This window comes from Strigops habroptila, chromosome 8, assembly GCF_004027225.2.
Source record: "Strigops habroptila isolate Jane chromosome 8, bStrHab1.2.pri, whole genome shotgun sequence".
NCBI lineage: Eukaryota > Metazoa > Chordata > Aves > Psittaciformes > Psittacidae > Strigops > Strigops habroptila.
In genome coordinates, this window is record NC_044284.2 from 60070296 (window position 1) to 60091725 (window position 21430).

A 21430-nucleotide genomic window follows, 5' to 3' on the forward strand; every position below is an offset into this window, starting at 1 on the left:
GAACCTCTCCTTGCTGCCTGCTGGTTCCCAGACCCAACTCATCTACCTTGTGGTACTAATACCGTTGCATACTGCTTCCTCCCGTGCTACTGTTGGAAACTAGAGTTTGATCTCTAGATGTGCCATTTCTGGCTTGCTTGTCCTGAGCTTGAGCTGAACTGGAACTTGTTGACCTATGCAGGCAGAGTATGCAGAGAACTTCTGGTCTAGCAGAGGCATAATAGGTGTAAAGACCTGATAACTGGACAGGAGTTCAAATTAGGCATGCCAGAGAGGGACTCTTCATCAGGGACTGTAGTGAATAGGACACAGGGTAATGGCTTTAAACTTAAACAGGGGAAGGTCAGCTTGGATGTAAGGAAGAAGTTCTTTACTGTGAGGGTGATGAGGCACTGGAACAGGTTGCTCAAAGAAGTGGTAAATGCTCCATCCCTGGCAGTGTTCAAGGCCAGGTTGGACAGAGCCATGGTCTAGGGTTAGGCGTCCCTGCCCATGGCAGTGGGGTTAGAACTAGATGATCTTAAGGTCTTTTCCAACCCAAACCATTCTATGATTCTATGTGTTTTTAACAGCAAAGGCAATTGGACATAGGGGCAGATCACAAAGGCATGGACTGCTTTGGTTTTTAGCTGACTTCTGACTCAAGGGTAAGGTTGGAGGTCTTTCCAGAAGGCATGCTTCAATTTCCCTGCAGATTTCTGGGCTCTCCTACAGGAACTTCTGGGTGAATTTCTACAGCTTGTGTTAAAGTCAGCATAAATTATCCTTATGCCTTGTAATTTCGAAGATATGTAGATGTAATAGAGGATTCTAAATTACGGCTGTCAGTGAATAACAATTTTGCTGTGATTGTGGAAGATCTGTCAGTATTAAAGACAACCTGGAAACGAGAGAAATGTAGCAGCTCCTATGCTCCATTCTGTTTTACTTTTCTGTCCAAGCCTCATAACCAGACATCCTTTGTTGTGACTTTTGCATGTTCCCAGAAATAGGAAGCCAAAACAGAGGTGTTTGAGTAGCTGAGACATGAGGTTATCAAAGCATTGTTTTAACTGTAGCAATGGAAAAGCATATATTGATTTGTAGTTACGATGGGCAAATAACTTAAGGACTTAGCAGCGGGATGTATTTAGGGGCAGAAGAGCCAGGAGGACTTACACTCGCTATGACAAGAGAGAAGAGCAACACATGCTGTCCTGTGTCACTTAAGCAGTTCTTTTTTACTATGGGACTTTCTATGCATAGAGTGTTTTCTTTTTCTACTGAAGTGAACAATATCTCTGTAGTCAGTTCCTGACCCCTCCTGATTGGGTTATCTGGTGTCACAACCTGCAGATGTCTGCCCTGATGCAATGGGAACTTTCTGAGGAATTTGCTACCTAATACCTAGTGCTGTGCAAATGTGGTCTGTCAATGCCAGGATCGGTTTAGGCTGGGAACTAAAATTGCTTTTACTTGGCTTGAAGTTAATAAACTCTGCTAGTCTCAAGGTGTGTTATCTAGATATGCCTTAGTGATCCCTGTTCTGCTGATAATTGGCTTTGATCAAACTGTGGTTTTGAGCCCTTTTCATAGCAGACACAAACTGCTTTGATGTGGATCCACTGCCTCTCCATAAACACTCCAAAGCCCTCAGTTTCAAAAGGGGTTTGTAACTAAGTTGTACGCATACAAGTGGTGCCCCTTCAATTCCAGCATTGTGCAAATCTCATGATCCCCTTCCTTGGAGCTCTGTGGGGTACGGTGCAGATGCACCTGGGTCTGACAAGGACTTCATTGCCTGGAATCCATAGCTACTAGGTGGACCCACGCTGATTCCTTGCAGGAGCAGTGTGGTATATCCACACTGCAGTTCTCTACTGCAACATGTACCAAGTGTACCACCAGATGTTTCTATGCTCCTATGTATCCAAGCTCCCCTTACCCTGAAGAATACAGGATAATGTGTTTGTATGCACAGTGTATCTTGGGATACCAACATTTAAACACTGAAAACATAGTTTGTTTGCAGTTGGATACTGCCCTTGATACGATCTGGCAGTGCTGGTCCTCCGTGGGCCAACAGGATACTGCCATGGGCATGGCTTTGAAACTGGGTAATGCATCAGAAGTGTTTAATGCAGTGGTAAGCAAGTATCATTGCTTGATTAAACTCTGGTTTGTCATAGTGAGAAACCACTTGTAAGTTACAAGGTTCTGCAAAAGCTTTATGCAACTGTAAAGTGTGTGTGTCTCTGTTAAAAAGTTGAAATACTTAGTTGCAAATTTTACTCATACTGAAATACGATGTATAAGATTTCACCTTGGAGTAGAATTTAATGGCCAAGTTTAAATTCCAAAGATAGGTGCTTATTTTGGACATGGTGATGAGCACTTCATTATAATGGTGCTAAAGTAAATACTGCTAATTTAAAGCTCTGACTAAACTCTGGAACTGTTTTAAGAAGTTTAATGCAAAAGGTATGTTTTATAAAATCGGTATTACTTCCCTTTAAGCCCAGTTGTGTGAAATTCTTATTAAATTGTGTTTCCTGGGTAGGTATAAAACAGTACTTCTAGCCAGGCAAGCCCATGCTTAAGCAGTTCTATTACAAAGGCAACATGATTTTAGGATGCAGTGTGCAAGAGGCCTGAAACTTTCTGCTAGCGGACTAGAGGCAATTAACTTACCAGCTACATCTGCAAGACTGCAGACTGGGCAGAACTGCTTTCTTGTGCCTTGCAGCAATACTCAAAACCCAAAGAAATTATGATGCATGTCAGACACTTAAAGACAGCCAGGAAAAGTATCCAGCAGTAGGGCAGATAAAGCTAGTGCATTAATGAAGTGCGCTAGAGCACAGTCCACATTCTGGTATAGTAAGTTTGTGAAACCAGGAGGAAAATGCAAGAAGAAAAGATCCCGATTTTGAAGATGTTGGGAAGTTTGACCAGGAAAGATGATTTTTACAACACATTTGTGATTTATTCTTGATGCTGGCTAATTAGAAATGAAAAACTGTATGGAAGTGCAGGCAGAAAGGCAGACTAAATATGCTGAAAGTTGTTGCTAATGAACGGTGCCCTTGGGAAGTATTTTCATGTCTGAGGCCTTGCACATTATAGAAGATGTGGTACATATCCGTGGTCATGTGAAATCCCAGCTGGATGAGAGACCAGAAAGAAACTTCCAATTAGCTGCCATGTGGAAAAAGCTGTTTGGGTGAAAAAGGAGCATTTTAAGTGAATTGGGTGATACCGTTGGAATTGAATATGTTTAATCCAAATCACTCCAGCCAACATTTTCGCTGTTCTGAGGAAGTTACAAGCAAAGACTTCAAAGTGTGTTAGAAAGAAAGAAAAGGGGGGAAACTTCAAATGGGGACGTGCATCAACACCTGCTCTGAACAACTCATAGATTTTTGGTAATGTGTTTTTGAAGTGACAAAGAAATCTGTATTCAGCCAACTGAACACAGCTTACGGTTACAGAACTGAACTTAGAGCTTGACCCTAAGATTCATTACTCCTGGGGAACCTTCAAATCTATATTGGGCTGCACAGGGGATTGCAGGTGCTTAGGTCCTGTGTTTTCACACTATTACTTTGTAATAGCAGAAAAAGAGACTAAAGAATTTCTGTCCCTGAGTACTTCTGCAAGTAGAAGGAGTTAGAAAGATGTGCTGATGTTCTGGTTGGGGAATAAAGATAGTGATCAGCCTGTGCTTAATAGCAAGACTCACAAAGAGGACTTCTCCTTAGAAGCTTCAATTCAGTTTCAATGGAGGAAAAAATCTTTAACTCACAGCTGAGAATTTTGGGACAATTTTTCTTCCCTTCTTTTTTATGGAGATAACTTATTTCAGAGAGAACTGTGGTCTGTGTTTAAAGCCGCAAGTTTTTATCCTTAGTGGGGTTTCTTGTTGGTGACAGAAAATAGTTATCTGAATTTCTGGAATCCTTGAATATCTGCGTTTCCTTGAGCCTGCAGGTTAAAGATGCTCTGGATATTTCCAAAGGAAATCTCAGTTGGTAGGCTCTGAGGACTATGGTTTCTCAGTGCAGATCAGACAGAATATGCTTATCTGTCATGACAGAGTGGAAGCAATACAGTGATGGATTATGGTATGGTGTAAGTTAACTTAAATCTTTGTCTTTAATAAGCAGAAAAACTCAAAGTTATAAAATGATGTGATGAGGATTGTATTGCAAAGCTCATGTTTTATCTTTGCAGTCTACAAAGGTGTTGAAACCTGAGGCAGCTTGACATCCCACTTCTGTTGGCTTTTGCTAGTAGGTAGGCTCTGAGCTTTTTTACCCCCCTTGAGGTATTTTACTTACTAGTTTGTGTGTAAAATAGAATAGAATCACGGAATCATTTAGGTTGGAAAAAACCTTTAAGATCATTGAGTCCAACTGTTATCCCAGTATTGGCAAGTCCACCATTAAACCATGGCCCCAGGCACCACATCTACACGTCTTTTAAATCCCTCCGGGGATGGTGACTCCACCACTGCCCTGGGCAGCCTCTTCCAGCGCTTGACAACCCACTTGGTGAAGAAACTGTTCCTAATTTCCAGTCTAAACCTCCCCTGGTGCAGCTTGAGGCCGTTTCCTCTTGTCCCATCCCTTGTTCCTTGGGAGCAGAGACCAGCCCCCTCCTGGCTCCAGCCTCCTGTCAGGCAGTTGCAGAGAGCGAGAAGGTCCCCCCTGAGCCTTCTCTTCTCCAGACTAAACCCCCCAGGTCCCTCAGCCGTTCCTCATCACACTTGTGCTCCAGGCCCTGCACCAGCTCCGGTGCCCTTCTCTGGCCCCGCTCCAGCACCTCAATGTCCTTCTTGCAGTGATCTTGTGATTTACATTTTAAATTTCCATATGACATAGCAGCAATACTGAGTGGTCTGTGCCTTGTCTAGACTCCTGACAAAATTACAGTCATTCAGGGGGAAGAAACCCAGGTTTTGGTAATTCAGACCTCAGTTGCTGCTGCTGTAGCTGCTAGATGGAATTTGCTTTAGAGTTTGATTCTTACCAGTTAAACATTTCTTCAGCTTGGAACTTTATATGTGCACTGAGCTTCTGGATGAGGTCAAATGCAGGGCAGCCAGTCATTTTATGCTGTCTAGCTCTGTCAAGTTGTCTTACATGAATGTAATACTGCCTTGGTTGCATAAGTAAGAAAGCTGAAAAGATATAAATGTCAAGATAGCCAAGTTCCCATGGAAGACTGGTTTAGAACTGGAGCTTATATTAAAGCTCATGTTACTTACTGGCCTAATTAAACTAGACAAGCCTTTCTACCTGCCAAATGTATAAATAAAGTCTGTGACTGCATTGTGCTGACGCAGCCCCTCGATAACAGCAATATCTTGTCAGGTGTTTTACTTCGTAAGGGGGTTCATTTTGGTGGGAGATGATGCTTCCCTGGAGTAGTAAGCATTTTTATAGCAACAAATTATGAACTCATGTGAAATTTGTTTTGCAGCCTGAAAGAATGATTTATTTACAGTACTATATCTACAGAACTCACATCTCATCAATGCGAGCATCATTTCTGCCTCTCAGTTGAATAAATCACACGTTAGCAGTAGCTGACATTTTGCATTGTTTTGCTAAGAAAGACATTTTTGGTTTGCACTGTTTGACTCAGCTTAATGCACTTTCCTTTTTGGGATTACACCCTCTAATCTTTTATTTAGACTGAATTTTTATTAAAGTATTTAGAAATAAACTTACTTCTGAATGTACAATATGCTTGTAAATTTACTATTCACTTTCGTATTTAGGAAGAGTCCCACTCCCTCCAGCACATGAGCTGAAATCCAAGTGGGAAAACCTGCTGGGACCTGAATACGAAGTTCTGGTATGTTATCTTTCAATAAACTACATTCATGTGTGTTATTTCTTTAAATTGCAGATCTGTGAGCTTAGCATTACCGGCTGTTTATAGAACAGTTTAGTGTTTGGAACAGATCAGTAACATCAAATTTGGTTTTCCGTAACATCAGGGATGAAATATAGGAATGTTATAATGAGTTGGGGTTTTCTGGTGCTTTTTAAATGCTGTTTATATAGATACTATTGTTATACACTATCACAGGAACAGTGATTTAAGAAAATAAACTGTCCTTTTAAATCTGCATCGTAGCAGCCAGTCAAAATATGTGGCATTTTTTATGATTTCATTTATGATCTCTTTGGTTTATTGTGCACTGGGAAAAAAAAAGCTCAGGATGGAGCTCTTGAGTTTCATGAAGAATCTTAAAATTTTATTAGCAGAATGAAAGAATGATTCTCAAACATGCTGGGAAAATAGGAAGTAATTCATGGTGGTGTAACTTTGTGGTGCCAGTGCCTATCAGATATGTCTTCACTTCATATTAAGTAATTGCCGCGCAAAAGCTTGTTTTGATGAATCATCATAAGGAGTTGACTGAAGTTATAATTCATTGCTGCTATTCAGTGCTGTGTTAGCCAGTGGGTACAGAGAAAAACCTCCAGCCAGTGTTCTTTCTGAGGACGTAAAGAATTCTCACCACCACCAAGAAAATGCCCTGTTTGTCTTTGCAATGCTTGTCCAGTTGATTTAGAGACACTTTTTTTTACCACTTGGAGTAGCCATTGTTCCAGTCACTCGCTGGAAGATTTAAAGTAGCTTTAAGAATTGCCTGGAGAAACTCTCTTCTCGTCTTTCCATTAGCACTCCTTTAAGATCTGAAGTTCGTGTAAGATTATGTACATGATGCAATAAATCTGTTCAGCTGCCCACTTCAGTTGCTTGGTATTCCCATCCTTACATTTCAAGAGTCTGATATTACTTCCCTTAGCACCATCACACTTCCCACAGAGGACGAAAACCTGCTTAGTTCGTGAAACCACCCGTTTCTAATTCTTCTTTAGCTGCCACCGGTAAAATGTCAGGAGTGAGAACGTTAACGATTGGTCCTCTTAAATAATAGAAGTAGGCTGTTGTGGCATCCTGTTTTGAGAGTCGTTTTTTCACTTCTTCCAGTTCTTGTCGGCTGTACCTACCTCTAGTCTTGCTTGGCTGCGTTCAATAACAGTGTTTAGTTTGATTTCAGCCTGATCGTGCAGTCCCTGTTTCATGCTATCCTCACTCCTACACTCAGCTCCCAGAAAGTCACCTTGAAAGTGCCTACAGGTTTGAGTATTCACTCAGAAGTATTTCTCTTGCTATTTGAAGAGAGAATTTGATGGCTTTGGTGTTGCTGATCCTTTGTGGTACCAGTGGAAGGAGCTGAGGTCCTGCTGAAACAGAAAGACACCCTGGAAGTCTGTAGAGGGATGTATGACTGTGGGGTGTTTGTCGCAAGGTACCTAAACGTGAGCAGTCAAGCTGAGGAGTTATGAGTCATAGATTCATTTAGTCACAACTGAATGGACATGAAATGGATTCTGTCTGTTGGGAAAAATACCCAAGGTACTGAAAAACAAGGTTGGAAGCCGTATTTAAAATTGAGCCAAAAGAAAAAACTGAGGCTTAGTACTGTTGTTTAAACTAGAAATTTCCAAAGGCTATATATTTTCCAAATATAACAGTTGTAGTAATCCTCCCAAACATACTCAATTTCAATGTCCCAAATCCCAACTCCGGGCCATAGATCACCACAGATGTCATCCTTACTACATTGAAAATTCAAGTAAATAACTTTCTAAGGTTACAGATAAATAAATTATGTTAAGGAAGAACATTATAAGAAAACTGGTGATCAACATAGTTATTTTATTAATACAAAAATTGAAGATACACTGAAAGGGTTTCTTGTCACTCTTCTAAATAATCCACTTTACATTCAATTTTGGTGATTAAACTCATGTATTTCAAGTCATGTTGGGAACATGCTGCACAAGATGGTGGTTTAGATGTTAAATGGCTGTACTATAGCCTGAAGTAATAACTTAAGGCGTTGTACTTTTCAAATTCAAAAGGCAAGTCAGGGTATTTGTGTCAAATATAATGGCATTTTGTGCTTATACAGGATTACTGAACTTGACTAAAATTGGCATTTGGGCTTTGGGAATAGGGTAATATTGAAGTCTGCTAATAGTGCATAATCACCACATTCCTAGTTGTAAATGTTCTGTGTCCGAAAGAGTTTTCTAACATTTGTTTAAAATTATTTTGCATCAATGTGACTTTGTTTAAGTACAGTTTATTTTACTCATCAGTTTTTTGCCAGAATTCATCATTCCAGTAAAGTCTTTATTGACCTACTATTGAAAAATGTTATGATGTACAATTTGTAGGTTGTGAATGTGGATATGCCCATTACAGATGATTCGGAGCTGCAGAAGTACTCAAAGGTATGACCTACATGGTGGTTTCCTTCATGGTATATGTTGGCAGAATAATCCTAGGAGGGCATGGCACAATTCCAGATTTATTTGTTTAGGAAATTTAGTGGCTTTGTGGCTCTATCTTACTTTTCAAAAAAAAAGGCTGCCAATATTCTGCTTATCTTCTGGACTGGTCCAATACCTTTTTGTAACATAGGAAAATGAACCTTTCAACACACACACCCAAACATAAAATCCCCTGAAATCCAGACAATGAATACAAGCCTCAGATTTTGGGGTACTTAACTGCATTGAAATTCAGTTCTTGAAAGCCACTACAGAATGGAGCAGAGGTTGAAACTCTGCTGAACAATGTCATCATCCTGCAGAGGAGTTTGCCATAGTGACTCAGGGAGAGGGAGGTCCATTTAATTGAAATGGTCAGAGCTGAAATTAACTTCAGTGTTCTGAGACTTTCCAGAGATTTTCAAGATTTGTGTGTTAATATTGTGCAAAAGAGTTTTGTGGAGCTGATGTATTTATATACTTGTGGGGATGTCTCAGTGGAGAAAGGCCGTAAACTCATTGAGTATGAGGGAATGCTGAAGATCAGTGGATTTCTCCTTTTACTTGAATATCCAGAATTAATTGAGAACCAGAAGGACAGCCAGTGTTTAAACTCAAGTAATAAAAAGTGAGAAAATAGAGAAACTGAAGGAGCAGATACTGCTGATCACCCCTTCTCTCCAGTTTGCCATGATTTCTGCTGTCTTGTCTGGGTAGCATTAGAAAGCTAGTCTTCTAGTATTAGCAGACTGAAGGCACTAATGATTGGAGGCTCCTGTCCTGGTGTTGCCTGGGATAGAACTCCCTAGAAAGAAACTCCAAATTAAGGAGGCCCACTGGGAAAAGGCTAACAGGAGTTTAGTGATTTCACCTTGTAGAAGCAAGAATGCCAGTATTAATAGCTATTTGCAGAGGATACTGCATGGATATTTTTCCTACCTCAAAGTAGTGTAGCTCCTAAAGGAGTAAGACAGCTGATCTTGTGATGAGTTTTTATGGTGATTGTGGTATTTCTTTCAGTTCTGTTGAAAACTTACCTTTTGGGTAGGATAGATACAGCTTAAATTGCTTTCTTCTAGAAGGTAGATTGGTTGTTTTTATTTGTGCAGTTTCTATAGAGAAATTATGGGCACTTCTGCTGTAATACAGATGACATCAGTGTTGAAAACTTAATCATCTTACTGTGTGCTTAGTTTAATTTGGTGAGCTACTGAATCCTAAATGTATTTATATTGTGGTAAAGACATATTAATTTTCAGCCATACTTATCTTTTGGCAGCTATTACCCATCCACACTTTGAGATTAGGAGTTGAGCTTGACACGTTTGATGGACATCATTATATATCATCGATTGCTTCAGATGGTCCAGCCGCAACACTTGGTCTTCTGCAACTGGAGGATGAACTTCTGGAGGTAAAACTCAAAACAAAACACCCCAAAATAGAATATGAGAGATTTCCTGTTTGCTTTGCCTTCTTAAAAAGGCCTGTATTAAATTCTAGTTTGGCTGCTGTGAGTGCAGTATTATTCAAGAGCTGGTTGTGGAAGCAGTTAGAGTAGTGCTTTGGAAGTCACATTAATTTTCTTCACTGTTTCATTCCTCTTTTATGGACAAAATGTCAAATTCTTGTGACCTCTTATTGACTTCATGTTTGGTTTCTTCTCTGAAATGTTTCAACTTGAATATCTGTAGTCCTTTAGCTCAGCCTTTTGAGCAATTTGGCATCAGCTTTTGTGGTGGATAATCTTTCTTAATATTTGTCACTCCTAAAAAATTTACAACAGTCTCAGGAATAGTGGTTCCCGTTACACATTATAACTTGCTTGTTGAGTGTTAGAAGATATTTGTGTGTATAAGCTGGTATATCAGTTTGTTTAAGTAGGTATAAAGAGGTATTGGGACAGCTTTGAACTTCTTGGAATCACACCAGACCTATTTGCTCAGGAAAAATATTTATTTGATAGTATTAAAAGAATACCTATTTGGCGTGTGTTTATTTATATCTATCAGTATCTCAGCCTGCAAGTGAAAAGACATTAATTGCCTATTGAATACCCACTTTTCATGGAATATTCTGAATTGGAACCTTTTTTTTTTTAGTGGATGCAAAGAACTTCTGGCATCAGTGGGAACAGAATCAGACCTTCTGAAAGATTGATTTGTTAGGGGTACAGCTCTTGCGTACTTGTTGCTCACCTTATAACATCAAAAATTCGTACTGGTATCACTAAGACCTAAAACATTTTCTGCAGTTATTACTTAATGGAGGAAATCTTGATTCCTAAAGGAAGGGATTAATGGAATGTTGGAAGTGTTCTTTAAATTCCTTGGCCACTAAACAGAAAAAAAATGTGTACAAAAAGCAATAATGCAGTGCTGTAGAGTAACTTTAGGAAACTTTAATTGTATGTATTTAACAGTTTTACTTATGACTCTGTACTTACAATTAAGTTCACAGGTATGTCCAGACCTAGTGAGCATAAATTTGTTTCTACTCTGTAGCTGGAAAAAACCCCAACAAAATAAAAATGTGCTCCAGGGCTAAAGCTATATATGCCAGGTTTAGCCCAGAGTATGTTTTTGCAGCCAAGTTATAAATCCCCTTAAGTAGGGGTTTGCAATGGAAAAAGTGACAGCCCCGTTCCCCAAACGAGCAGCTCTACCTGGGCCCGATACAGTTGGGATTAAAATGTGATCAGTAAGGAATTTTGTTTGTAATATATAGTGAGGTAGAATGTTGATTATTTTTAATGATGTGTTTGAAATATGATAGAAAGCATGGTATTTTCTTCTCCCCTCCCCTAATTCTAGCTAATTTCATTGTGTTCTTTTTTAGGAATAAATTGCTTCCTTGTGTCCTTCTAGTTTTGGTATAAAATCTCACTCCTGTTTGATGGCACAAGGAACTAGAGTGGTGTGGTGAATGGATGGGGTGTAGGGCACCTTGCCTGTGTAGAGGGCAATGTCTGGCAGCTGCAAAAGCAGCTTGGGAGTCCCCAAGTCTGCTTGGGAGTGCACAGTAGCTCTTCCCCATCAATCACTGTGTGCTGAGAAGTGCTGGTAACGTTCCACCACACTGCCACTCTCAATGCATTAAAAAATCCTTATGCATAGATACTTCTGCTTAAATAATTAACTAATGGATTAGCCTGATAGCTCAGCACTTGCTGTAATTCTTACAGAAAAAACCCATAGCAGTTCATCTTGCCATGTTGGAGGCAGTTACACCACTCTGAATTTTTCTCCTTGGCTGGGTTATAGTGTGTTTCCCAGCAGTATAAGTTATATTTACATTGTAAAAAACATTAAGGAAAAAATGGGGAAAAGTAGAGGTGATCAGGAAGAAAATGATGGCAAAAGTGAGATTGCTGTGTAGTCTTGCACAAGATTGAGTCCCTTTAAAGATCAAGGAGAATTGGTAAGTATATGGTGAGGCTCTGCCTCAAGTACACGTGTGCAGAGGAGTGTACATGTACATTGTATATTTATGTGCTGTATTTTCTAAGATCAAATGCAGGATCATCTACACTGCAGTTTGGTTATGGAGTAAAGTATTGAAGAGAATCTTCACTTGCCCTCACTTACTGTGCTTTGGTTCATGTTGTGGAGTGGATTGGATGATTACTGGATTCCTAAGCCAGTGGTTGCACTCCAGCAACTTTGGATGTTTGGTCATGAGAGCAGGCTTGAAGTAGCCTGAAAGAAATCCCTGAAACAGAAGAGGTGTTGGGATTGAATCCATAGCACTGACTGGGTTAAGTCTCTGCTCTTTTGGGGCCCCTCTGCTCATCAACATAGATGATACTGACACCTATGAACACCTATTGACATTCTGCTTTCCTCATATTTAAAGATACCCTTATGGTGCCAGTACATGTACTACCCTCATGATAGTGCAGGTTCTTTTTTTTTTAAGCTTGTGGTTAAAAACATCCGGTAAGGGGAAGTTCAGGTTAGATATAAGGAAGAAGCTCTTCCCTGTGAGCGTGCTGAGGCGCTGGCACAGGGTGCCCAGAGAAGCTGTGGCTGCCCCATCCCTGGCAGTGTTCAAGGCCAGGTTGGACACAGGGGCTTGGAGCAACCTGCTCTAGTGGAAGGTGTCCCTGCCCGTGGCAGGAGGTTGGAGCTGGATGAGCTTTAAGGTCCCTTCCAACCCAAACCATTCTGGGATTCTATGATTAACAACGGCCTTATAGTTTTCTGTTGCCACTCAGGACCTAAAGCTTGTGGGAGGATGCTAAACTTTGACCCTTGTCAGGGTTTTCTGAATCAGTGCTTGCTGCAATTGGTTTCTTTTTTCTATATAAAGATTCTTGTATGCTTTCTGTAGGATCTATGTTGGTTTCAACCATTTTGTTACATTTTAAACAACTGACAAAGTCGTGCTAGTTCTGGTAGACTGCTCTGAGAGCAGAGCCATGATGTAGCAGTCAATAGCCACAGGATGAGGTTGAAGTCTTACAGTGATGCATGTATACTTCAGAAGCCTATGTTAATAAAGCTATGCAACCTTTGCCAGAATCCATGGGTAAAATGACACACTTTCAACAGGGGAAAGAGATCTATGCAAAATATAATAAAAGAATCTGGTTGATATCCTTGTAATTATCTGAATGTGGATGTGTTTCCCCTTCTGTGCAGGTAAATGGAGTTCAGCTGTATGGCAAATCACGCCGTGAGGCAGTCACGTTTCTGAAAGAAGTGCCACCTCCCTTCACACTGGTTTGCTGTCGACGGCTTTTTGATGATGGCAGCGAGTCTCTTGTAGATGAACCCACCATGGGAGCTTCCCCTCCTGAACAAAAGGTAGACTTTTCAGTCTGAGAGAGTTGGGGCTGTTCAGCCTGGAGAAGAGAAGCTGCGTGGAGACCTCAGAGCAGCTTCCAGTGTCTGAAGGGGGCTACAAGGATGCTGCAGAGGGACTCTTCATCAGGGACTGTAGCAACAGGACGAGGGGTGATGGGTTCAAACTTAAACAGGAGAAGTTCCGGTTAGATATAAGGAAGAAGTTCTTTACTGTGAGGGTGCTCAGGCGCTGGCACAGGGTGCCTAGAGAAGTGATAAATGCTCCATCCCTGGCGGTGTTCAAGGCCAGGTTGGAGAGAGCCTTGCATGACATGGTCTAGTGTGAGGCATCCCTGCCCATGGCAGGGGGTTGGAACTAGATGAACTTAAGGTCCATTCCAACCCAAACCGTTCTATTATTCTCGTGCAAAAGGACAGTAACTTCTTAAAAGGTGCATATGTTTCTGAGAAAGTGATTTAGCTTCTAAAGCCAGTGTTCTTTTTTCCTTTTGCTGTTTGATCCAGACCACTTTTCAGTATTAAATAACATTTCCTAAAATACATGGTTATATGTGGCAGTTTTGTATTAAATTGTCATATAAAGCTGCCTTTGCCAATCACTTTGGGCTCGTAAGGGACAGCTGATGTTTCAGAGAAAGATACTTCATGTTTGCAGCACTGGTACTTTTACTACAGTTTGTACAGGTTGGTCATGAGAAACTTCATTGTACTATAAATACAAGGTAGGTAAATCACTGAGCTAGCATGCTGACTAGGTACATCCCATGCATCATTCTTACACTTAATAGCTGAGTGAGAGCTCTGAATTATACTAAATCACATCCTTGCCACCATTAGCTGATTACTTCCATGTTCTGAGTAGGTTTTTATAGAACTGGGGTGGAAAAAAAAAGAAACTTAATGTTTCTTTCCATTGCAGAAGCTTTAAAGTCTTAAACTAAACCTTGACACTTGTAATGGTTGTTCCTATTTCTAAAAAGGATTTACACCTCGACTTCTCATCTTTTCTGGTATTTTCTAATCTAATTTCCTCTAAGGTGGGGAGTTAAGAAATATGGATGTTTCAGGGAAGAATAAAGTGCACAGTATTATGCCTTTTTGTAAAAGGCCCTTTCGGTTGCAACAAAACTTGTTCCACTGTGGTTTTTGATGTTGCATTTTCCATGTGCCTCCTGTCAGTTGCACATCTTTGCCATAAGGGAATGTTGAGGGAACAGAGGTTGCCTTCTCCTTAGAGCAATCTCACAATATTTCTGCTTGCTTTTGGCAAAAGCATCAATGAAGAGCGTGTGGAAGAAAAATTTCTTCGTTTTACCTGATGGCAGTGCTCTGTGTAACAGGCACATTTATCCAAAGAAATAAAGTTAAATCAGTGTGAAGCTAACGGTACAAGACTTTAACTTTTTTCTTGGGACATCATACACTGATATTTTGTAAAGATTGTATGGATAAATTAGCATTATGGGAAACATGCATGTTGGAAAACAAAAGATGCCTTTTTGTAAGACGTGTTTATGAAGCTGTCCTTACCCAACAAAATAGGGTAACTATACCTCTTTCTTTTACACCTTAGCACAAAAATTGTGAAAGAAACTGCTTTTTCAAATTAGTTACTATTTGTACGGTTACAATATAGGAATTTTTTGTTTGCATATTTAATGTTACAAGTATCAGATGCGCCTGATCGTCTGGTCTTTCTATAAGCTGTCTATGGTTACATCTTTTATGCTAAGATGTTTATTTTTCCTTTATGCATCTAATGGGACAGCTGAAGTTCATCAACATGTAACAGGTTAGTAATATTATAAGAACTAATTTGACTAATACATGGGTCTTTGTATGCCAGGTTGCTCAAAACATGTAGGCATAGACCCAGGGGAGTACCGAAGGCAGCAAGTCGGAGAAAACTGGATGCATAATGTTCAATGAAGTTGTAATTCCATAAAAGGTCATATTTTGGGGCATGTACGAGCTATTAATAATCAAAATACTGAAGGAAGGGTGTTTGCAAAGAACTGAAAGAATAGTATTTGAACTAGAGCTTTTATTTTTCAGGTGAAACCAGAGGAAGACTTTAATCCTGAGGAGGAAGAAGGAGAATTAGCATTATGGTCTCCCGATGTGAAGGTTATTCAACTGGAGAAAGACAAAAATGGTTTAGGATTCAGCATTTTAGACTATCAGGTATAGTTTTCTAAAAATCCCTTTGATCCTTTGTTTTGTATGGTGCCTTAAAGTGTTTCGTGATGTTGATTACCAGATAATCGACTTGGTGCTTGGGCCTAGAAACTGTACAGGGAAAAGCAATTCATTTTGAGGCCAACTCTATAAAGTACAGTGTAGAGCTTGTTCTAAGCCAGTCTGATTATCAGATGTGATAAAGTGCAAAATCTTTAGTCAAACTCCACCTCATAACTCTGAGTTTAATGGCTAAATGTTGGGGGGAAGTTGGTTTTTGGTGTATTTTGTTTTAATTTGGAATGAGCTTTCAACTGTGAGAGTGGCAAGCAAACTTTCTTAGGAAATGATGTTGCAATACCTATGTACCCAATTTAATGAGTCTTTTGCCTTTTCTCTTCTCACTGCCCTAAATCACCTTTCATTTATAAATGAGCTATGGACATGTGCTGGTCTGTGATCTGTGCTCCCACTCAAGTTGTAGAAAGATGCACTCAGGGTTTGAACCAAGCCAGGAAATAGAGTTTGCAGAGGTAGTTTCACCAGGACTGTCCCTCACAACTAAAAGGGACCATCGGGTCTCACAGGTGAATCCATGTTGCAAAGCCAGGTTTCTGTAAATACAAATTTACTTTAATACATTTATTAGTGTAAGAATAGAGGCTGAAGAACCTATTAAGAATTTTTCAGTTACACTTCTCTGTTTAAATTATTCAACCAGTATTAATGCCAGAGATTTGGGTAGAATTTTTGGGGTGGGGAGGAGAAGGGCAACGGGGAAGTTGACTTTCACAAGTCATCCATACTTAAAACTTGATTTGTCCAGGAAGTTCCATTTTGGGGTAGATTATGTACATAATTATTAAACTCCATAAAAATCAACAGACGAGTTCTTTAATTGGGGGAAAATTCTACTAAAATTAATGAATTCTTCTGTCAATAATATTGGCTTCAATTAAATATATAGAAACAATCAATCTGTAGTCAGAATGAGATGTTCTTTCTAGCCAATGTAATATATATTTTTAAACCTCTAACCATCATAATTATGAGGAAATAAAATAGCTGGATCACTCTTCATAGTATACGCATCACATCTGAATACTACCTAAACACTGTAGTTTAATAAAATGTGTTTCAGTATTGTGCAAAAATGTCAAGTCATCTAAAACTTTTTGATAAGGCATGAATTGGGAATGAATTAGAATTAAAAAATGTATTTGAAGTATTATGCAAAACCATTAATTCTATATTTTTACCAGTGTGATTTAAGATTACTGAAAATAGATCCTGTTAGTCATTTTTGCTGACACATGTTGTGTTGCAGTGCCAGCTTTACTGTAGAGTTGCTAGGAGTCTTTACAGAGCAGTAGTACACAGATTTGCTTTTAAGTTCTCATATAATCAGAATTAATGAAGGCTTTAATAACAGGCTTTTTATTTACTTATTCGCAGATGCAAATACACGAGCAATGTTGTGGTACTTTCAGCTAAATTTAAATACATTCTAATCAATTCTAAATGAGTGGTAAACCACTTAATCTCAGATCTTTATAATTTCAAGATATTTATGTATAAAGTATGCTCTTTTGTTTGGGATTTGCCTCTTAGATCTTTTACACTTTTCATCATCTGCAGATTAATTTTGATAGAGAGATATCCGTGCCTGTGCGTGCGTTTATGTAAATACATCCATCACACTTGAGTGAAGGGCAAAGAAAATAAAGAATTGTCCATGCTAGATTGGAGGCAGGGGAATAGAAAAGTATGTGGTTCCTGGGGGACTGTTCAGAATTCTTAAAGCAGATTTGCTGAGAAGCACAAAATTGCAGTGAAATGTTTGATTGTGACTTAAAGGAGCTGGAGACCCAACCCTGTTTTCTACATTTCTTTTTGCAGTTTTATCCTTCTTTTAAAAATGAAAGGGTTTGGTTTGGTTTTAGGCGCATACTTTGTTTTACAAGAAAAGATTCAAGCCTTATAATGGCAAATGCCACTACTTGCACTGTATATCCACTGCCGATTTTGGTCTTTTTGAGTAATCACATAACTTAATTGTTTTAGATTTATGTTTAGTTAATGAAGATGTGTGTTCACATGGCCTAGCTGCAGGGATCACTGCACCAGAAAGAGAACCTTTCTAGCCTCCCATTAGTGTTGATGGAGGTAGGGTGGGGAGGGAAACACTTTCTAAGAGCTGATTCTGAGCAGAAGGGCTGTTCTTCACGCTCATAATTACACACGTAAGGACTGACTCTCTCTGTTACAGAAGTTTAAGGACACTTTGGTATTACATACCCAGCTTGGAGGTGATGTGACTATAGTGTAGGTTTTTAAGGTCAAATTATTTCTGAAGCTGTTGGTTGAAATGGCAATTCAGAAATATTGCTAGGACTTCAGAAAGATGAGTAGGAATAGAGAAGTAATATCACAGGGGAAAAAAAAGTGATGCACTATTATTCCATCTCACATCAAGGTATTGTAAAATAGAATCATAGAACCACAGAATGGTTTGGGTTGGAAAGGACCTTAAGATTATCCAGTTCCAACCCCCTGCCATGGGCAGGGATGCCTCACACTAGACCATGTCATCCAAGGCTGTGTCCAACCTGGCCTTGAACACTGCCAGGGATGGAGCATTTATCACTTCTTTGGGCACCCTGTGCCAGTGCCTCAGCACCCTCACAGTAAAGAACTGCTTCCTTATATCTGACCTGAACTGCCCCTGTTTAAATTTAAACCCATCACCCCTTGTCCTATCGCTACAGTCCCTGGTGAAGAGTAGTACCAGTGTATACCAGCCCACTTCACTCATTTCTTGTGAGAGACTGGTGGCTGTGATCTGCAGTATTTAAGAACCCCTGAGATGCTGCTCGTACAGACATGTTCATTTATGACAGTGAGCAAAGCCAGATGTACTCAGAAGTGGAAGAATGTTAAGCAATTAGAGACCAGGCTGCTTATAGTGCTGTGGAAGTTTCTTCCTACTGCTTTCCACTCATGGTTGGTGTTTCTTTTGAAGCTCAGGGCTTCTAACCTGTCCATCTTAATTCTGATTATAGAATTAGATGTGCTTCTGAATATTCTCATGGTATATATAGTATTTTTCATTTGGACTTCTCAAAACTGGCTCCATACATGGCCTAAAGGATATTGTGCCTCAGTTGTCTAAAATGCTTCCCAAATCACAGTTTGAAAAACAGTATTAATACAAACTCTTTGCAAGGTAGAATAGGAATCTGAGTACATAGAAAACTGAATGCTGAGATCAAGAAATTATTCCTCTGGTATATTAATTTTTAATGGACTGTCTTTCTAATAATGTTTCATCTATCAAATAAATGATAAGCGTATCCCAAGTGACTTGCAGGATATTCCCAGAAATGTACAAGCATAATTCCAATGTAATGCCTATAGATTTTAATGAACTAATTACAAATTAATTATAGCAATTATGCATAATCAATAGTATTGCTACTTCGTCCTGTGTTTTCTTTTGTCTGTCTTTAGGGATTTAAATGCTTAAAACAGAGCTGCCTTCTGTTTTTTAATAAGTCCTCTTGGAAGACCTATACACATGTTCCTAAAACTTTGGGATACCATTAGAGAAATAGACTAGACTTACCCTCTTTGCTAGAACAGGGCTGTATTTATATAGGGTACTGTTCAGCTTCCCATGATCACTATGTGTAAGAAAAATCCCTCTTTCCCCTTTGCTGAATGTCCTGATTTGTAGTTACGTGGTAGGAAATCTAAAATCTTTGAGGCTGCTGCTCTGCCAGCAAGGTCAATACTTGGTGAGAGGGGAGGTGGATGGGGACGCTGATGCTGTGTGTATTCTTGAAATGATCTGTTTCACTGCATTTTTTTTCTCCTAGTGTGATGGCTTATTTAAATAAGAAACAGCGAAGAGGTCTCAAAATGAAATCTCCTGTGTCTTTTTCTATTGTCACCACTGTGTTGGGATCTTGTCAAAGCTCTTAGGCTAGGCAGTGCTTTTTCTTGATAACACATAGATGAAAAGCCTGCAGAAGGAGAGGCAGCAGCAGCCTCCGACAGGCTCCACGGGTGCTGTGCTTCCTTCAGCTGATAACACCGTGCTCAGCAGAGACCTGAGGAGCAGCGTTGCGCTGCTGGTGATTCTATCTTGAACAGGGACCCTGCCCCCCTTTTTAGCCATTAAAAAGGTGTGCTGTTGGGTCTCGTGGCCAACTTCTCCGTGAAGTAATATACTCTGCCTCCCTTAATTTCCTTGTAATTTCACTTGGAGAAGTTGCTCTCTCTTTCACCTCTTAACTAACTTTTATGTAGTGTTGCTGGCACAGTTAGCGGCAAGTACGTTTTGATGGTGAATGAGGGACCAAGTACGCTGTTTGTAGAGTGCTTTGGGACCATCAGTGATGCAAGGAGCTAGGGTAAGCTTATTCTTCATCAATAGACATGAAAGTCTTACAGAATCACAGGGTTGGAAGGGACCTGCCTTCCAACCCCCTGCCAAGGCAGGACCACCTAGAGCAGGTTACGCAGGAATGCACCCAGGTGGGTTTGGAATGTCTCCACAACCCCGCTGGGCAGTCTCTTCCAGTGCTTTGCCACCCTCAATGGAAAGATGTTCTTCCTCGTGTTGAGGTGAAACTTCTTGTGGTTTAGTTTATGACCATTGCTCCTCATCCTGTCACTGGGCACCACTGAAAAGAGTCTGGCACCAGCTTAACAGTAACTTTGTCTAGCCTGAACCTAACCTCCTACCCAGCAAGTCAAGAGCTAAGCCACTGTTGTTGAGACCAAGTGTTTTTCTTAGAAATTAAAATAGAAGGGGGCATGGTATGTCATCAAGTTAAAATAAAGGTGAAATGCTGTGTAAAAAGGATGGTCATCCCAGGGCATTAGAGCAAGAGGAAAGAAAAGTCACACAAGGTGAAGACTTGTAGAGGAAAAAAAGAGCTCACAACAGTATAAAAGGTACTTTGAGCGGCCCTGTAACAGAGTTTACCCGTACCTGGTGCATGCAGGCCAACAGGCTCTGTCAGTGATGTTTTACAGAGATATTGGAAAAACCACAGGTAGCTGAATTGCAGATTTCTGGAGGCAGTATTGACCAGAAGGTAACTTGAATGGTCCGATGAGCTTTTATCAAATTAAACAAAAAGCTGAATGGACTTTATGGTGAGCTTAATTTACTGTGCTTTGAAGTCAGAGTATTTTAAAGCAGCTGGTTTAAAGTGTGTGACAGTGGAGAGGGCCAGGGTTGGAGTAGAGAGGGTTGACATTTTACATGGCTCTTAGGAATGCCTCTGAGATGCTGTTTCTCTCCCTCTGTGCTTGAAAGGTAACTCCTCAGCGCCTGGGTGCTGTTGCACAGCACCAACTGCCCTATAGACCTGTCAGGAGCTCATGAGTTCAAGTGGTCCTTGCCAGTGTAGGTGTAAATATCTACCCATCCATGGAAGCAGTAACAGGTATTTCTGTATTACATGAGCTTCATGTTACCCAGACCTGAAGCAGCATGAAGTCAGCCTGGGTCAGTGCTTGAGGGGTTCTTACTGTAGTCTAGCAATAGGAACTCCACAGCCACCTTATTCCTGCACTTATCTTTATTACCATTAGCAGTTTTTTCTTACTGTTGAACTAAAGTCTCTTTTGCTGCACATTGAGCAGGTTACATGTTGTCCTTCTCCCAGGGAGCATAGGAAATGATTATTTTCTCTTTTATAACAAAATGAGTGCATAGTCATTCATGGCAGGAAGTGAAGCAATTTAAGCGTCTCCAAATATCTTTCCTCTTTTCTTTATGCCCCAAACAAACAGGCTCCAGATGTAGAGTCACAAAAAAGCAAACTGACTTCTTATTTTGTAGAAGGTGGCATTCAACTAGCTTATGTATTTTTCCTTTCTTGGACTGTTCAACAGGGAGATGCAGGCTGGAATGCTTTGACATGTCGCTGGCTAACCGTTTGCCCTCTTGTGATAATTTGAGCTTTGTCCGTCTTGTGATAAGTTTGTTATGAACAAAGCAGCATATTCACATCCTTGTTAAGCACATTTTCACCTGATCATGTGATGGAAACCTGTGGCTTACTGGCAAAAGCTGCACAGCTGTAT

The 21430-nt window shown here is 40.1% G+C and overlaps 1 protein-coding gene across 4 annotated transcripts in view; it reads left to right on the forward strand.

Moving 5' to 3' along the window:
- The window catches only part of PATJ (PATJ crumbs cell polarity complex component), a 160320-nt gene that overhangs the window by 26651 nt on the left and 112239 nt on the right, over nt 1-21430 (forward strand). For all 4 annotated transcript variants that reach the window (XM_030494986.1, XM_030494987.1, XM_030494985.1 and 1 more), the window contains 5 exons: nt 5765-5841; nt 8247-8303; nt 9622-9756; nt 12986-13150; nt 15206-15334. In XM_030494986.1, coding sequence (XP_030350846.1) covers nt 5765-5841; nt 8247-8303; nt 9622-9756; nt 12986-13150; nt 15206-15334 — 563 coding nt within the window. The remainder of the gene's footprint in view (nt 1-5764; nt 5842-8246; nt 8304-9621; nt 9757-12985; nt 13151-15205; nt 15335-21430) is intronic.